A 13,585-nucleotide genomic window follows, 5' to 3' on the forward strand; every position below is an offset into this window, starting at 1 on the left:
TGCCTTGTATACTTTCTGGAACAAGATAAAATATCTAGTAAATTAAGGTAAAGTTGGCCAGCCGGAAAGCATATGTACGTAATTGGAAACTCTGGCAAAAGCATCAGGTTACTGCCATAAATGTGGGAGCTACTAACAAATAAATGGTACTAGACACTATGAAAGTAAATAAGAACACCTAAGGAAAGGCTACACAGTGAAAATTTTAGAATGTAAGCAAAATCCTTGGGGACACTAACAGCTAACAGGAAGTAAAGAAGAGTAAAAAAAGATGCCCAATCACAAAGGTCAAAAAAACTAAGAAGTGTCACAGAAAATAATGGGTAAAGGAATTACTGTGGATTTCTTGTTTTGTTTTTTGATATACCAGACTTAATAGCCATATTTTTAGACTGAAGGAAAGGTACAGAATAAAAAGAAATACATTAAAGATGCAAGATAAAAGTAGGGTAAAAGTGATGTTTGAGAATAGAAGATGAGAGAATGGGGTCAAGGCCACATGTGGATGGCCTGCACTGAAGGAATATTTTCTCTGAAATTGGACTAGAAGACAGAAAATTGGGTAAAGAAATGATTCGTTTGTAAACAGAAGAACTGAAATTTGAGAGAAAGCATGTATGATCTCATTTTTTTTCAAAAAAAATAAGAGGCAGAGACTACTGAAAAGAATGAGGGTACAATTTCAATAGGTGCTTGAGGAAAGCTATAAAAGGTTTAAGGTAATCTTTGAGGGAAATATGAGAATGAGCTGGCTGTGGGCAAGTAAAAGGACTAAAAGAAAGCACTGAGGACCCAAAAGAAATTAAACTGATGTGGTGGTAACATTCTGCAAAAGCATTCAGCTTCCAAGGTAAAAGGCATTCGAGGGATTCCAGCCAAAATGGAGTAGTCCCATTCAGCATCAGTCTTAGCAAATCTGGATATAATACAATACACAAATATAAGAAGACTCTGAAAAGTGGAAAGAAGAAGGTGAAGTAGCTAGGGACACCCTGGGACTTGAGGAATGACACAATGGTGAATTTCCTGAGTTTCCCTTTTGATCTTCCTATATCCCAGAGGGAGTGCTAGAGAAGCCTGCAATTCAGAAACACCAAGAGCACAGATCAAAAAAAAAAGCCCCTAGAAAAGCCTGCTCCCTCTAGCCAAAGAACTGGGAACAGGGTGGTCCAGCAGCAGAAACTGTTTTTGGTAATATTCCCTACTCCAGCCAAATACCAAATGAAAAACTCCCCCTTCCCACCCAGTGTCAACAGGGCTTAGTGGGAAGCTGGACTTCCACCCCCACCATCAACAAAGAGGCAGGACAAGGCAGTGTGAGATGGCACTAGCTGGCACTCTACCCAAACGGTACTGTCAGTGGGACCCAGCAGGGAAGCTAACTTCCAATCCTACTCAGAAGCAACAAAGTGGAACAAAAGCAATGTGAGGCAGTGTTAGTGAGACTCTATTTTTCCTTCTCCACTCCCCAAGTGTCAGCTGGACCCAGTGGAAAATAGACCTTCCATGCTTACCAGGCCTCAACAAGGTATGAGGAAGTAAAATAAGGTGGTGGTGGTAAAGCAGTATGGCTCCTGCTCCCCAGTGTCAACAGGAGATGAATTTCCACCACCACCCATCAGCAATGAGAAGACTCAAGGCACTCACTGCAAGTCAGCATTCTACTTTTGCTGGGGTGGTGTCAGCACAGCCCAGTGAGGAGATGAAACTGTACACTACACCTAACTGGGGGCCTGTGTGCAAAACATGAAGGTTAAATAGAATCAGAGTCTCAGAACATAATACACAAATGTTCAGGATATGATCAAAAACCACAAGTCAAACTAAGAACAAAAAATCCCAACCTGAATAAGAAAAAGGCAACCAACAGATACCAAGATGACACAGATGTAGGGATTATCTGACAAAGATTTTAAAGGAGCCATAATAACAATACTTAGAGATCAATTACAAACACCCATGGAACAAACAAAAAAACAGAAAGCCTCAGTAAAGAAAAAAAGAACAGAATTTTTTTTTTTTAACTCATTGGATTGGCTCAATGGCACGAGGCATATGACAGAGGAAAGCACCAATGAAATTAAAGAAAGAAAAACAGAAAATACCCAATTTGAACAGCAACCAAAAAATGGACGGAACCTCAGAAACCTGTGAAACAATAACAAAAAGATCCAAAACTTATGTCATCAGTCTTTCAGAAAAAAAGAATGAGTGTAGGGCCAACAAAATATCTGAAGAAATAATTGCTGAACCAAATTTTACAAATTTGGTGAAAACCATAAACCTACACATTGAAGATGAGCAAGGCTCAAAGGAAATAAACCCAAAAATATATGCCAAGGCACATCGTAATCAAACCGCAGTAAACTAAAGACCAGGAAAAATTGTAAAAGTGCTAAAGAAAAACATCATATTACCTAGAAACAAATTATCCAAATGACAGTGGATTTCTCATGAGAAACCATGAAGGCTCAAAGAAGGTGGCACAGCATTTTTCAAGTGCAAAAAGAAATATAAACCCAGAATTCTACACACAGCAAAAAGTATTCTTCAGAAACGTAAGTGAAACCAAGATTCTCTCAGATGAAGGAAAAAAGAAGAATCTGTCATTGGCCAACTTATCTTAAAGAAATGGTGAAAAGACATTCTTAAAACAAAGGAAATGACAAAGAAGAAATACTGAAACATCAGGGATGAAAAAACAATAAAAAAAGTAAAAATATGGGTAAATAGAATAGATTATCTTCAAAATAACACACTTTGGGAGGTGAACTCCTCCAAGCTCTCTGCACATGGATCCAATAAAAAAGGAATGGTGAGTCTCAAGGTCTTGACGGGTCTCAAAGGAGGTCCAGAAACACAGGAAATTCCTGTACAGAGGAGAACACTAGAAATGTTAGTGGGTTTATTCAGTCTGGAACCCTTAATTCTCTGGCATCCAACTCTGCAACAATGACATCGATTCCACTCAATCTGCTTAAAATGTTAGAATCACTTCCAGATTTTAGGGGGCTGCCACCCCTTTTCCTTCTCCTAAGATTTCTTCCTTATTGGAATGTTCCTGAGAGGCACACATCACAGGCTACATGAGCTGGATCTAAAGGAATGACAGGATATGGAATATTATTTTTCCCACTGTCTCTTATTTTTGGATTAAGCATCAAAACAAAGCATAATGTGTGAAAAGTACACCTAAATAGAAAAGAAATGTTAAACATGTCCCTGCAAGACTTTCTAAGAGGACTTCTCACTAAACAGCTCACAGAAGATAAGGTTAGAGATGCCTTGAGACGCAGATTATATAATGTTAGGGACTTCACAGTAATCAGTGCGATGACATTTATTGGTAACTTATTCCTAAGCCCTGGACCCCCTTCGGCAACTATTCATCATCAGCTTCAGTGATGGCTATGCCTTCAAGACTTAATAATATGTTTAGTGAAGGGAGAAGGTGGTCTGCACAGAGCCTCAAAAGACTTGCTCCCTCACAAGGATGATGAAATAGTTTCTTAAAGTACTTAGTTTAGTGCCAAACATGCTTTATGTGCTCCTAGCAAGGGAGGATATAATCATCATGTTATAAACAGACATAATGTCCTTAAATTAATAATGTTTGGTCATACTGTGGGAAAAAATCAAATAAATGACTTTTATAAAATTTATTCACACTTGAAAATAAAACTTTTTTTTAAATGGGGAAGAACTTTTTTAAGCATATATAGCAGGCCATAAAACATACCTAAAATTAAGGTCTTAAAGAGGTAAAGAGAAGAAAAGGAGTAAAAGGGAATACAGTATAGTCTGGATTTTCTATGATGGGGTTCAACGCTGATGAGGGAAAGAAGAGAAGCTAGGAGGTTGCTGATACACGAGCAGAAAAGACAGTACACAAAACGTATTGGAGATTTAAAAGCAGTTATAGTAAAACGAGAGGTTAGAGAATCCTGTCAAGATAAAAATGCATTGGATTGAATTCTACTACTTCTGTGAAAGAAAAATCACAGGGGATCACAAAATCCTGGTTTTAGAAGGTAACTGAAATTGCAAGAAGGTATGCATCTCAAGTTGTTGTCCACAAAACCCAAGGTTAGTTGTTCAATGGATCAGTAGGACTACTAACATCTCCTAGAAACACATTAGGAGTTGGAATTTTAAAAAATATTCAAACAAAGCTCCAAAGAAATGTACAAGGAGCCATAAATAAGAAATGATTAGATGAACTCACCAAGAAAACATGGTATACTTAAAAAAAAAAAAAGGGCCTACTACTTCAGTACATAATTGTGGCTAAAATTTAAACATTCATTCTGATACCATAAAGACATGCATTCACTCAATTAATATGTGCGTGCCTCTTCTGCACCAGGCACACTACAGATATAGCAGCAAATAAGAACACGAGCTGTGTCATTCTATTGGCAGAAGAAGACAACAATAAACATAAATAAAAAGAAAAACATAGTATGTTGGGAGAAAACTAAAGCAGGGGAAAAGGTTGCATTTTAGACTAGGCTGAAAAAGTGTCATTTGAATAAAAGAAAGGCGCCATTCACTTCTCTTTAAATTACTCAGCTTCCTCACAGCAGCACCCACACAAAAACAGAATTTTTGTGTTTCAAAAACATTTTTTCAATACAACAATGTCAGAATTGCTCTAATTTTTAAAACTAACTTCCAGCAAAGCCTTTAAGGATTTCATTATAACCCGGGTGCTTGAGTGGCTCGGTCAATTAAGCATCTGACTCTTGGTGTCGACTAAAGCCATGATCTCAGGGTTATGATCTCAGGGTCATGACATGGAGTCAGTAGCAAGCTCTACACTCACTCCAAGCCCACCTGAGATTCTCTCCGTCTCCCTCCCTCTCCTCTTCTGCCCCTCCCCCTACTCCCATGCGCACGCAGGCGGGCGGTCTCTCTCTAAAATAAAATCTTTTAAAAAAGAATTTCATTATAACCTAAAAAGAATTGAAGAATCTTCTTTTAATTTTTTTTTAAGATTTTATTTATTTGTCAGGGAGAGAGAGAAAGCACAACCAGGGAGAACAGGAGGCAGAGGGAAGAGGGTCCCTGTGGAGCAAGGAGGCCTATGCAGGACTCGATCCCAGCACCCTGGGATCATGACCTGAGCTGAAGGCAGACACTTAACAGACTGAGCCACCCAGGTGTTCCAAGAATTGAAGAATCTTATACAAATGACTTTAAGATAAACAACCTTTCAAATGTACCAGTGAAAAGTTATGGTTTACTGGAGGTAGAAGGGTCAAGAAAACTCAAAACGCCAGTTTTCTGTAGTTGAAAGCAGTCTTCGGAATATTTCCATCATTTAATCCGGGTATCATAACAAAAAATTACTCAAAACCAAAATATCTTATGATATGACCAAAATATCTATTTTAGAGTTTTAATATCAAATAAGCTGTTATTTTTATTTTTGCTAATTCTAAAACTTTTAAAAGCCATAAAGTGACAGTCATCCATTCATGGCCCTGGAAATAAGATCCTCTGACAATGAATGGTTCCAGTTTAACTCTGAATAATCCCTTTCAAACACAGCCCCTAGGTCTTGACTTTCTGTCATTTTATAAATTTTGCTCTGTATGTTTTTCCTATAACTTGCCTAATTCTTTGAGAAGAAAGATCAAAGTATACATAATCTTTGGTACTAAACTAACTTTCCTATCAATAAAATAATTTTTTAAAAAAAGAGCTTGAACTAAAAAAACCAAAACTTTTTTTTAAATACCACAATAGCTCCAAAAAAGGAAATACGTAGGTATAAATCTAACAACACACGTATAAGGTCTCTAAGCTCAAAATAACAAATGCTGATTAATGCCTTTCATTTTTGTAACAGTGTCTTTAGAAAAGCAAAGTTTTGAATTTTGATCAAATCTGAATTATTGATTTTTTTCTTTTATACTGGATGTTTTTTAATATCCTATTACAAAAAATCTTTGCCAAACTCAAAGTCAATAAAATTATCTCCTATGTTTTATTCCAATTTTAAAGACTTAGGTTTTAATAGTGATTCTAAGGGGCGTATGCACTCCAATGTTTATAGCAGCAATAGCTGCACAATAGCCAAACTATGGAAAGAGCCCAGATGTCCATTCATTAATAAATGGATAAAGAAGACATGGTATACATATACAATGAAATATTACTCAGCTATCAAAAAAATGAAATCTTACCATTTGCAATGACATGGATGGAACTAGAGGGTATTAGGCTAAACAAAGTAAGTCAATCAGAGAAAGACAAATATATGATTTCACACATATGTGGAATTTAAGAAACAGAACAGATGAACATAGGGGAAGGGAAGGAAAAATAAAATAAGATGAAATCAGAGAGGGAGACAAATCATTAGAGACTCTTAACTATAGGAAACAAACAGGGTTGGTGGAGGGAATAGGGGTGGGCAAATGGGTAACTGGGTGATGGGCATTAAGGAGGGCACTTGATATAATGAGCACTGGGTGTTACATGCAACTGATGGATCACTGAACTCTACCCCTGAAACTAATAATACACTATATGTTAATTAATTGATTTTAAATAAAATAAAATAAAATAAAGACTTCAGTTTTACATTTAAATCTAATATACATTTAGAGTTAATTTTTATAAACTGTGCAAGGATTAAGTCAGTTTATTTTTTATATATAGATATCCAATTGTTACAGCACCATTTGTTGAAGATGATCCTTTTCCTCACAGAATTGCCTTGAAATCTTTGTCAAAAATCAACTGATCATATATTTCTACTATTTCATCTATTTCTACTGCCTTTATTCTGTTCCATTGATATGTATGTCTAACTTTACACCAACATCATAATGTCTGATTCATTATAATTTTATTAAGTCTTAAAATCAGATAGTTTAATTTTTCAAAACTGTTTTAGCTACCCCAGTTCCTATGTATTTTCATATTAATCATTCCTGATTGTCAATTACTGTTAAAAAAGGGGGAAAAAGGCCTAGAAGCATTTTTGTTGAAATTGTATTGAATCCATAGACTTTTTTAAGAATTCACACCCAGGGGCACCTGGGTGGCTCAGTCAGTTAAGCATCTGCCTTCGGCTCAGGTCATGATCCCAGGGTTCTGGGATTGAGCCTCATGTCAGTGAGACTTCCTGCTCAGTAGGGAGTCTACTTCTCCCTCTCCCTCTGCCCCTCCCCCACCTTGTGTTCTTTCTCTCTCAAAAATAAATAAAATCTTTAAAAAAGAAAAAAAAAAAAAGAATTCACATCCATACAACATTCAGTCTTCCAGTCTGTGACCATGATACAGCTCTCCATTTATTTATGTCTTCTTTAATTTCTCTCAACAATACATTATAGCTTTCAGGGTGCACATTTTTTGTCATATTTATCCCTAAAAATTCCATGTTTGATACCCATGTAAATGATTTTTAATTTCAATTTCCTGTTTTTGTTGCTTGTATATAGAAACAATTATTATACTGATTTTGCATCCTGCAACCTTGCTAAACTTGTTAATTCTAGTAGCTCTTAAGTACATTCCTAAAGATTACACATAATTAATCCTGTCTTTTTTTTTTTTTTTTTTTTAAAGATTTTATTTATTTATTCGACAGAGATAGAGACAGCCAGCGAGAGAGGGAACACAAGCAGGGGGAGTGGGAGAGGAAGAAGCAGGCTCATAGCAGAGGAGCCTGATGTGGGGCTCGATCCCAGATCGCCGGGATCACGCCCTGAGCCGGAGGCAGACGCCCAACCGCTGTGCCACCCAGGCGCCCCAATCCTGTCATCTTTAAATAAAAACAGCTTTGCATCTTCTTTTTTAAACTGTATGCATTTTATTTCTTTTTGTTGCCTTATCCTACTGGCTAAAACCAGGATCAGCAAACTATGGCCTGCACGCCAAACTATGCCACTGCTTATTTGTGTACAGCCTATAAGCCAAAAATGGTTTTCACATTTTTAAATGCTTAAAAGAAAATTAAAGAATACTATTTCATGGCACATGAAAATTATATGAAATTCAAATTTCAATGTCCATAAACAAAGTTTTATTGGAACAGAGCCATTCATTCATTTATGTGTATTTATGGCTACTTTCCACAGCAGCAGAGACCATATGGATCCCAAAGCCTAAAATATTTACCATCTGGCCCTTTATAAAAAATTTTGCTAACCCCTGGGCTAGAATCTCCAGTACAATGTTAAGTAAAAGAAGTAAAAACAGACATCCCTTCCCTGTTAATACTTAACCCCTCATAATTTGTAGGAAGAATAAATTTAAGCCATGAATAAAAAAGCAGTTATTTGGTCTATAGTGAAAGCAGGAACACTCACTCAAGGCTCATTTAACATTTTCCACATATGCATGAACTGTTTATAGATTAATATAGGACAAAATCATCTTTACTGTTAATCTTGATTTAATAAAACTAACACAATAGCATGATATGTAAAATATATATCAAGCCAATTGGTAGTAAGTATACAATAGGTGATAGGAAGTATACAACTTACAATAAAACTTTTTTTAAAAAGGGAAAAAAACAATTTTCTACTATATTTTTTTACTAAAGAGCTACCACTGCTTTTTATCCAGAGCAATACGTTGAGGAAAACCATTATAAAATCATCACTTTATATACTTAAATATAAATAAATATATTTGCACATACTTATACATTTTTATAAATACAACTAATCTATTTCAATAAAAAAATAACATACCCATAATAAAAGGCAGCCATAAGCATACAAGTCAGAACTTGGAGAAGCAGGCTTTCCCATTTTCAGTTCAGGTGATATTAAACTCAAGTCACCAACCACCATGTTCACTGAGGCTCGCTGACTCTACAAGAACAGTAAGTTAAATATTTTAGAGGCAATACAGATGAGGTAGCCTTCTGTGAAGTCCTCTGCATTTAATCAACACAAAAAACAAAGTTATTTGAAATATTTCATCCTCTCTTGCTTTCAAATATTTTTACCCAATTTCTGCTATTATAAATTGCTCTTAAAATCAGTCTCATAAAATTGACAGTGAGACTTTGGTTACATTTCACATTACAGACTCAAGTAGATTCAAAACCAAGGAACACCGATTATTTAAACATTTGGAACCTCTTTTAATAATAAAGTTCATAAGGGCAAGAAGGAGTGCTATTCTCTAATTTTGAAAATTCTAAATAGCTTTTTTGAAAACTGGAAGTCTACAAAGTACTTTCCTTCCTTACTGATTATTTTCTAAGTATACCATTTCTTACGTGTCAGGTCAGTGATAAGAACATGAACCCTGGATTCAGACAGACCTTGGCTGCAATTCCCACTCTCCCATTTACTTGCTGTGTGATCTTGACTTTAAACTCTTTGAGCCTAAATTAACTGTAAAATGGAAATATCTATCTCACAGAGTTACTGTAAAGATAAAAGTAATTAGCACAATAATTACTATCACTAAAAGTTAATTACCTCCTCTCCTCCCGCTACCTTTCCGGTGTGGTCAAAAGTCCTATAGCTAAGGCATCACCTGAGACCTTGTTAGAAATGCAGAATCTCCCCCAGAAATGCTGAATAAAAATTTGAATATTAACAAGATCTCAGGTGATTCATATGCACTGTAAAGTCTGAAAAGCAATGATCTTGACAACAGACTATCTTTCAAATTTTTCTTCCTGATTAATACTTTAATCTGAGAGCAGTATGAAAAGAGTGGAGCAAAGGTGAGTTTGAGCAGTATTTCAGAGTAAGTAATTTTAAATGAAGATTAAAACAATGTTTTGGGAGATAATAACAGTTGACAAATCAGTATAAAAGAGGAAAAATAGTCATGATATACATAGTTGTGCATATGGCATGCTCAAAAGGTAAACTAACCAGGATCCCTAAGAGTTGAGAACTTTTTTAAACTCCTAATTCAGTCATTTTTCTTCAGACATTACCTTAATTTTCAGATAAATATGATAAAAAATACTTCAATAAATCTCCATTGTATAAATCTTTCTTAATCCAGCATTTCATTATAGTTTTACATGTTCATTTTCTCATCTTTTTGAGCTACCATATGAAAACCATTAAGACTACATATACACAGGTGTCATTACCTTTTGACTTGCAAATGACCAAAGTGTAAAGCATTAAGACTTATACTAGTCAAAGGGAAACTGCTCAGACAATAAAATCTTAGCAAGAATGTAGAGAAACTGAAATCCTCATACATTGCTGATGGGAACGTAAAAAGATGGAGCCACTTTGGAAAACAGTTTGGTTGCTCAAAAAGTGAAACAAAGAGTTACCATATAGCAAAACAATTCCACTCCCAAGAGAAATGAAAACATATGTCCACACAAAAACTTGTATACTAATGTTCACAGCAGCATTATTCATAATAATCAGAAAATAGAAACAACCCAGATGTCTACCAACTGATGAATGTAAAAACAAAATATGGTATATCCACACAACAAAATATTATTTGGGCATTTTTATTTATTTATTTATTTTTTAAAGATTTTATTTATTTATGTGACAGAGAGACAGCCAGCGAGAGAGGGAACACAGCAGGGGGAGTGGGAGAGGAAGAAGCAGGCTCCCAACGGAGGAGCCCGATGTGGGACTCGATCCCGGAACGCCAGGATCACGCCCTGAGCCGAAGGCAGACACTTTTAACGACTGCGCTACCCAGGCGCCCCTATTTGGGCATTTTTAAAAAGGAATGAAGTTCAGATACATGCTACAAGACACATGAACCTTGAAAATGTTACGCTAAATGAAATAAGCCAATCACAGAAGGCCACATATTGTATGATTCCATTTATAGGAAAGGTCCAGAATAGTAAATCACAGAGACAAAAGTAGATTAGTGGTTTCCAAGGGGCTGTGTAAAGGAGGAAATGGGGAGTGACTGCAAATTTGTATGGGGGTGTTAAAAATGTTCTGGAATTAAAGAGTAGTGATCAATACACAACTTTGTGAATATACTAAAAACTAGTACTGAATTGTACACATTATGTGAATTATATCTCAATAAAGCTGTTATTTTAAAAAAGAAAACTGTTCCCATGTGATCATGTATATTTTGAGCCTGCCCATTCTACAAAAAAAAAAAAAAAAAAATCACGGTATGCTCTTCCATTGTCTAAAATCTCCTATCTTTAGGAGTGCCTGGGTGGCTCAGTTGGACAAGCATCTGCCTTCAGCTTAGGTCATGATCCCAGGGTCCTATGATCAAGCCCCACATCCATCGGGTTCCTTGCTCAGCACGGAGCCTGCTTCTCCCTCTCTTCCCCACTCATTATCTCTGTCTCTCTCTCTCAAATAAATAATAAAAATAAATTTTTTTTAAAAAACTCCTATCTTTACTAATTGCCTGTTCTGAGGCACTAAAATTATGATACCAAATTAGCAGCTAACATAGTTGAACCATCACTTAAACTAAATGGAAACGTCCAAAGTTCCCAAGTTTCTAAAAATATCTCATTAATCAAAAAATTAGCAAAGTATGTATATCTATATTTAATCTACTGGTGGGAGAAGGCACCAGCAGAAAGGGAGATAGGAGATGGCCTCCTAGTTTTCCTTGTATATTTACAAGCAATTAAATATTTCTTTTTTTTTTTTTAAGATTTTATTTATTTATTTGACAGAGATAGAGACAGCCAGCGAGAGAGGGAACACAAGCAGGGGGAGTGGGAGAGGAAGAAGCAGGCTCATAGCAGAGGAGCCTGATGTGGGGCTCGATCCCATAACGCCAGGATCACGCCCTGAGCCGAAGGCAGACGCTTAACCGCTGTGCCACCCAGGCGCCCCTCAATTAAATATTTCTTGATGATGATAAAATAATTCATCATTAGTGTTTTCAGTGCCATTGACTGTAATGTTAGGTTGCTCTTAATATTTAGAGTTAAAAAATATAATGCACAAATCTAAAAACTCTTGTTCTAGCATCTAGCACCTAGCTAGTAATAGTTAGTTGCTTACACTACATGACACTACATGCTTAACCAAAACAAAGTTCTTAGAATAAATTACCATATCATGTAAAAGGCTGAACTAATGTCTAATAATATTAAATGAGGTCTAGAACCTATTTGTAAAACCACAATACTTTACCCCAGATTTGGTGAAGTCAAAATCTCCAACAATTCCTTGTTCACGATTTAAAGCAAATACATTGTTCTGATGAAGTGATCCATGAATTATGTCAGCCTTGTGCAATGTATGCAGGCCCTGGGCAACACCTTTCATGACCTTTAAAGCTTCCTACAGATAAGTACACACAAAAGATGTCAGAAAGTCGGCATATCATTTTAATACCTGAACCTTTCCTTTAATTAAAAGACTTTAACAGACGTGAGTAAAGCTTCGTCCAAATGAACCTTTAATAAGAATACAGCATAGAGAAAAAATAGAAGACCAGAAGCCCTGATAACGTAACACCATACACATATAACTTAAAATACTGCAGTCTCTAAGAAGACTTAGATTACAAATAATGTGCATATAAGCATCTAGAAAAGAGAGACTAAATAGTGTTACCAGGTAAGAGGAATCAGGGCATCCTCTATTTTTATTATTAATTCAAATTTACAATGCAAATTAAAGCTGTCACTTATGCACTTACAATATCAAGTGCTATACCACACAATTTACATACAGCACAGCTTAATGGTTATAAGCATGGGTTTTGGTTCCAAAAGACCTAACTTCAATTCCCATCTCTGCTTCTTGTTGAGAGTCCTGTGCAAGTCACTTAAACTCTGTGAGCCTCATTTTTCTCATCTGTATATAACAGGATAACTCATATCACAGGATTGATGTGGCAATTACAAAGCATAATACCAGTCAAAAATTTACATAGTATATAAAGCATACAGTATGCCTTCTAACATTAGCGGTTATTTTCTCATTTAATATATCCATGGAAATAGTGGTTTTTACTTACTTCTGAAGTTAAAGGCACACTGGCTTGAACAGCACTCAGATTTGCCCTAGGATAGTATGGGACCATCAGATAAGCCATAGGATCAGACTAAAAGCAAAATAGAATGAAACTCAAAGTGAAAAATTCTTCAATGTATTTTTAGTATACATCAATTATACAAGATAACTTCTTCTTTATGTTAAAAGGAATAAACTACCTCTCTAAAACTTGGAGCTAAAACTTACTGTAAATAAAATGTTTTCGGCAACAGATTAGCTAAGAACTTTACCTTACATAAAAATAGGAATATCAATGGTAGTAATCCAGACTCTTCTTTAGTTTTTCTCCAAGCTCTGTGATAGGCGGCTGCTCTCTGAATCACCCTGGCTTCTGTGTCCACATCTACAGAATAGCCCTGGAACCAAAAAGAGAGGCAATGGTAACTCCAACATTAAAAATCTTACTCTAATTATACATCATTTCAACTTAAACATAGTGATTTTTATATAAATTAAGTTATATCTAATTTCATCTTTTAATTGTATAAGTAAGTAAGTACCTTTTCTATCTGCCTTGAATGCTATAATTTACAAAAGAAAGAACAATTCTGCCTGTACCTTAATATACATTCTATAATGCATTGCCACTAGGGCCAAATTAATTATCCTATTATGATTAA

General features: G+C 35.7%; 1 protein-coding gene across 2 annotated transcripts in view; it reads right to left on the bottom strand.

Annotated features, from left to right (window-relative positions):
• The window catches only part of STK31 (serine/threonine kinase 31), a 73,308-nt gene that overhangs the window by 14,102 nt on the left and 45,621 nt on the right, over positions 1–13,585 (bottom strand). For both annotated transcript variants that reach the window (XM_008686401.2, XM_008686402.2), the window contains exons 18-21: positions 13,196–13,321; positions 12,928–13,014; positions 12,096–12,245; positions 8,715–8,837 (exon numbers count right to left, since the gene is read on the bottom strand). In XM_008686401.2, the coding sequence (XP_008684623.2) occupies positions 8,715–8,837; positions 12,096–12,245; positions 12,928–13,014; positions 13,196–13,321 (486 nt within the window). The remainder of the gene's footprint in view (positions 1–8,714; positions 8,838–12,095; positions 12,246–12,927; positions 13,015–13,195; positions 13,322–13,585) is intronic.

This window comes from Ursus maritimus, unplaced genomic scaffold, assembly GCF_017311325.1.
Source record: "Ursus maritimus isolate PB19 unplaced genomic scaffold, ASM1731132v1 scaffold_3, whole genome shotgun sequence".
In the NCBI taxonomy this organism is placed as follows: Eukaryota; Metazoa; Chordata; class Mammalia; order Carnivora; family Ursidae; genus Ursus; species Ursus maritimus.